Raw genomic sequence first — 6,000 nt, forward strand, 5'->3', positions numbered from 1 at the left:
TTTCCCCCTGATGTCCAACCTAAATCTCCCCTCCCTCAACTTAAAACTATTTCCCCTTGTCCTGCTGTTATCTACCCTTTCAAAGGGTTGATTCCCCTCCTGTTTGTGGGCTCCCTTTAGGTATTGAAAGGCTGCAATGAGGTCACCCTGCAGCCTTCTTTTCTCAGGCTGAACAAGCCCAGCTCCCTCAGCCTGTCCTCAACAGGGGAGGTGCTCCAGTCTCCTGATCATCCTAGTGGCCCTCCTCTGGACATCTGGGTCACTGTGATGGCTCAATACAAAATATGTCTGAAAATGAGATTTGGAGGCAGTTTTTTACCTTCAGTAGCAGACTGCTTGGGATGGATGTTATCAATAACACGGATTTCAATGATAGAAGGCCCTGCAAACAATGCATTACTTTAAATTAAAACTTTTTTCTGTCCCATGCTGAGATTCAGTTTGGAAGAATATAGAAGTATATGTGGGAACATGAGCATTGCTTCATAACCCAAAAAGGAATTGCTAAGCTCCAGTAAACCTGCCCAAAGTTAGAGGAAGAAAACAAAAACCTTCACGTAAACAGTATCTCACACAAATAACCAGTCAATTGTTTTGTTGCTACACATGTATAGCTGGGTATTAATGTTTTTATGGTCATAAGATGTATTTAAATGGCTTGGAAGTCTTTAAATATGACTCTCGAAACAAATACTACAGAGATAAAGTCTTTTTTTTTTTTTTTTTTAAGGTTTGCTTTGTGAGAGCTCTCCAGTTTTTCAGTCACATGCTCTTTCTACAAAATACAGTTGGCTTTAAGCAAGATTTTTAGGAGTGGGAAGTGGTGCAGGAATCACTAAAAAAAAAACCCTCAAGAGATTGAAAGGTGAAATATTTTAATAATGTTGTCTCTGAAGGTATTTAAAAACATAACTGAAAACCCCTCTACCTGCTATGGTGAAGTTACACTGGCTTTTGCCGAGTTATTTACCTAAATCAATATGAAACTGATTATTCTATAAACAATTCTGCACCCTGTCACAAGGAGTGCTGAAACAAATAATCCCTTTAGAAGAATAAGGAAAGAACAGTTCTCACCAAATGAAAAAAAAAAAAGAAAAAAAGGAATATTTCTGATGAGGCTGATCCAACATTTTGTTTAAATGAGGTTTATGTTTTGCACAGCTGTCTTATTAACTTGAAGAGAATGAATAAGTTCTGATCCAGTGTAGTTCTGCGAAGCTGGCAAGCTGTTCTCAGTACATTTGCACTTGAATGCTGAAGTTTCCTATGACTAAAGCAAATACCTTTTCTCTGTCTTTTCTTTAAATAGAATTTTGACATATCCAGATGAGAGCAAGATAAGTTTGGGTAGCACTGGGGATTTAGTAAAGGCAAGCATTAGCAAAGCTAGTGAAAGGAGGAAGCGCCAATATACAGTGCATTTTTTTTTGGCACTAAAATGAGAACAAAGGTGCACTGAAAACAAGGAAGTAATAAAGACAAACAGTGGACAACTAGGAGCTTGTATTTACTTGCTATATTCTTAGAAAAAGAATCATTTCTAAAGGCTTCTATTGCTGTACACATGCACTAAATAAACCAAGCATTTATTTACAGTGGGAGATTAATTTCTGTAATTATACACCTAGAGATAGGCGTGTGTAATTCCCTTTGTGGCACTCCTACTCAAGAAACAGAATATTTTGAAACCTAATGCGTCACTTCTGCTGAATGTAGAATTCCTGCCTGGGGTGTTACCAAGTTAGCAGTGACTCATTGCACATGTAGACGATTCTCTTCTTAAAATGCTGAGTTTTTTTAGGAAAGTGAGGTCACTGTTCAGCTATTCTGTTGAATGAATGCTGACCTTATAAAAATCTGGAACATCAGTCAATGGGTGTTCCTTCTAATTACTGCTAAATACTTTGCCTATGTGAGCTTCTCTACAAACCTCGCCAGTGTTATTTACCCAAGAAGTCTTCAGAAAATGTGTTGACTTCATATTAAAATGTCAGAATTTAAGACTTCTTTTGCAAAATTTGAGCTAAAAACAAAACAAACAAACAAACAAAAAAACCCAAAAACAAAGAAGAAATTCTATTCTAGGTCAAAAGCTCTCATTTTGAAGCCTCTTTGGATCTTTTTGTGGACTTTGATATACGAAGGAAAAGCTAGCCACAGTAGAAATTTTATACAGTTTATTTTTTAACTCTTTACAGTATGAAATGTAGTTATAAAGTATAAAGAGTGTAGGTGTTACTGAAAAAAAAGGTGTATTTTGACAATATTTTATTTTTTTGTTCTTTGATAATGACAAAACTCCGTGTTACCAGGCCTGATCCATTAGTAGATTGGCTGATTATACCAAATTGCAGTAGAACTGACTGCTTCTATCTCTGTTTCTCTGGAATTTTTTTGCTTGCAGGTTCACAGCGCTCAGTTCATGGAGTTTGCAGATGTGGAAAACCATGATGACTTTCACACTTGTGAAGATGGATATATCCACTCACAGGACCAGCATGGGACTTACATCATATATGATGTGGCACTGGAGGACCTAAAGGAGCTTGAAAACAAGCTGCTGCTTGTGGCCAGCCAGTACATCGAGAAAGATAAAAGTAAGATATCTACTGATCCAAACCACATGGGATAGAACGGTTTGCTGTTTTCAAGGTGGACCAAGCCTATGACTTCTTGAATAGTTGTACTTCTTCAGAACCATGTTCTGACTGAATGTTTGGGAACTTCATCTTACTAGTTAAGTGATAAATGTGGTATGAAGACCTAAGTAGGCATGTGAAATTGCTTGTCATATATTGTTAATATCACAATTGTGCACTCATATGGGGTCACTGACATGAAAGTCATCCTGGAGGCAAAATAACACAGCAAGGACATGTATTGATGTATTTAAATAATACGATGAGCAAATACGTCTTCAAGGCATAAAGACAGTCAGAAAAGAAAATGTTAATTATTTCTGAATGTTTTCAATTAATGTATTTGATGGCTTTTCTGCAGAATTAAATGCACCTCTGAACACTTTAAAACTTTTCTTGGTTGTAAATAAGAAGCTGCATAATATTTGGTGCTGCATACTTTTTTGTTTACCTTGCTTCTTTTTGTTATAGTTGGAACAAGATGAGGCAGACTGGATTAAAGATTTCTAAAAAGAGCAGCCATACTTACAGTAGAATAGTGAGGAGAAAGGAGCTAGACATTGTAGAAAACTTGGGAGGAGGCATTAGAAAACAGTACGTAAATGGCACGTACACATATGATATTCAAAGAAATGTAGAAAATATTTCTTGAGTTACTGGAATAGCTTTCCGTATGGATGGGATAATATTTTGGGAGTTTTACCATTCTTCCCTAAAACCGAATGTGTGGACATTCTATGTTAAAAAGGGGAGAAGTGCTGCCCCTGAGAAAACAGTCAGGAACAGGTTGAGAGCCTGTGGACTAAAAATTTGGGACTGGACAAATAAAGGACAGCTGGTGATTGGGCTCTACTACAAGCCACCTTGATCAAGGGGAGGCTGTTGACAAGGCCTTCTTGCTTCATCTGCAAGTGACGTCACACTTGCAGGCTCTCATCCTGATGAGGGATTTCAACCATTCAACCATTCAACCAGATACCTGCTGGGAAATAATGCAGCGAGCTGCAAGCAGTCCAGGAGACTTCTAGAGTACATTGGCATCAACTTTCTTGTTCAGGTAATAGACATACCCACCAGAGGTGAAGCACTGCTGGACCTGTTGCTCACCAACAGTGAAGAGATCATAAAAGAGGTTAAGATTAGAGGATAAGATTAGAGGCTGCAGCGACCATGCCCTGGTCAAGTTCATGATCTTGAGTAACATGGGCCCGGAAAAGAGTGGAATCAAGATGCTGAATTTCAGGGGAGCGGACTTCAGGCTGCTAAAGGAATTGTTGGAGGAGATCTTCTGGAAGGCTGTCCTTAGAGGCAAACGAGTGGAGCAAAGCTGTCTACCCTTTAAGGATTTTTTACCCTTTAACTTTTCTGAGAGCTCAAGAGCTCTCCACCCCCCACAGTAAGATATCGGGCAGATGAGGCATGAAACCAGCCTGTGTTTTCTCTGTCTCTGCCTCTTTATGTGGGTCTCTTTGGACTCTGGCCCTTGCCTTTTACTTCAAAGAATACTTATCAAAAGATGATAGATGAGACATGTTAAACTAAATGCCTAGTGCACTTGTTCTTTGCTTCGTAGAGTACTCTGGGGCCCTCCAAATCTTATGGGACTTGACTTTTCCTGGACTTGAGTTCCCTGGTGAGCAAAAAGCGCAACTCTGTGCTATAAATAAAAATAAGTACCACAAGCTCTAGGACTGCAGGCATGTGGAAATCTCTCTGATACTGACATCTGCTTGTTTCCTACTTTTTGTTTTCCTTAGGCAGTGTAACTTGTGGGAAATCCAGTGGCAGCAATATTGTTGAGTGGGCACATGCCTTTGTGGATCGGTTTGCAGTGTTGTTTGACCTTTGGACCTGTGAAACTGCTCTCTTGGAAAAAAAATGCCAGGTACAGGTATTTTTCTTGGTCTGGAAACAGTGACTTGCAATCAGCTCACTTCAGGTTGTTTTAAGGCTCCCTTTCCGCAGTATTTCCTGTTGTGAATACATGTGGATGGTGGTACAAGTTCCCGATGCACAGGGACGTGCTGCTGGGCTGGGATGAGCCCAGAGGGCTGGAGCTATTGGGTACTGTAAATTGGGCCCATGTCCTTATTTTGCAATAAGGAAACAGAACTGTTCTTGTCAGGTGCATTTGTAGCTGCTGTGCCAGGGATTGGCAGCATATCTGCAAGGTCTCAGTGAGACTGCCCATCAGGGTAAGAGATGATTAGGAAGGACAAGGCTACACGATGAGTGCTGGGGTAAACCCCTGCAGAGCTTGAGTCCTCAAAGAGTCCCAGATGCCAATTTTATTCTGTAGTCCCGAAAAGAAGAGGTTCAGTCTGCAGCTGGTTGGGCTGGATTACCCTTTGTCAGAAGAAAGGAGAGAGGTATTTTACAGGATATACTATAGAAGATAGTCCTTTCATCAGTACAAGTGATATATAACACTATATACATTACAAATTTATTTCTTCTTTTTTAGTTAATCTACTTGAGCCAAAAATGCCATGATTTTCTGTGGGATAAATTTTGTTTAAAAAATACTAGTTATGTCTATTAAGTGGACTGTAGCTTTGCTGTTCACTATGGCTGCTGCATATTCTGCAGGTATTCTCTTTCCTCTCTGAATCTAGTCACGTGTCTGTATTTTGCTGTGGAACATGTGTATATATTGTTTTTGCCCAAAGATTAGCCTTGATATTAGACAAATTCAGAATAGGAGACCCAGAGGAACTTGATGTTTTGGGGGGGAGAGGGAGGGTTGGACTCGATGATTGCTGGAGGTCCCTTCCAACCCCTACGATTCTGTGATTCTGTGATTCTGTGATTCTGTGTATGGGACTCACCAGACCCCAGAACAACAAAGAGAATGTCAGGAAGGTAACGTCAGGTAAAGTAGCAGATAGACCACTTCAGAAGCAGAGAGAAAAGGCAGTAATTAAGGTCGCTTTAATATACTTGAAATGTTTTCTTTTCAGTCCTGGGATAGCACAGGGCAGTTCTCAGAATAGGAATGCCAGAGGATGTTAGGGAATCTCCTGTGTGCCACTGAAGAGGCTTTAAATAGAAAAGCTTTTAAACTAAAACAGTTGTAGGTAGTTTAAGAATCTCATAGGACCCCTCTCCTGTTTTCATAGTGGTGCCTTGTGTGACAGCTATGTAATTGCCTAGCCCATAAGTTTCTGCTCTCATCCCAATAGACCTCACTTTCCAGTGCTGCATCATTACCTCTGCAAATCTACCTTTTATTTTTATCACAGATCTTCTGTATTAAGAAACTTGCTTTTTTTTTGGAGGGGGGGGGGGGGGGGGGGGGGGGGGGGGTAGAAAAAGAGAAAAGAAAAAAAAAAAAACACACACAGAACAAAAAAAAAAA

General features: G+C 39.8%; 1 protein-coding gene across 1 annotated transcript in view; it reads left to right on the forward strand.

Moving 5' to 3' along the window:
- Positions 1-6,000, forward strand: part of LOC122165700 — a 74,702-nt gene that overhangs the window by 10,315 nt on the left and 58,387 nt on the right. Inside the window, exons 9-10 of the mRNA XM_042828958.1 lie at positions 2,408-2,600; positions 4,400-4,527. Coding sequence (XP_042684892.1) covers positions 2,408-2,600; positions 4,400-4,527 — 321 coding nt within the window. The remainder of the gene's footprint in view (positions 1-2,407; positions 2,601-4,399; positions 4,528-6,000) is intronic.

The sequence above is a fragment of the Centrocercus urophasianus genome, unplaced genomic scaffold, assembly GCF_019232065.1.
Source record: "Centrocercus urophasianus isolate 14NV4802_14NV808 unplaced genomic scaffold, USGS_Curo_1.0 seq_10, whole genome shotgun sequence".
In the NCBI taxonomy this organism is placed as follows: Eukaryota; Metazoa; Chordata; class Aves; order Galliformes; family Phasianidae; genus Centrocercus; species Centrocercus urophasianus.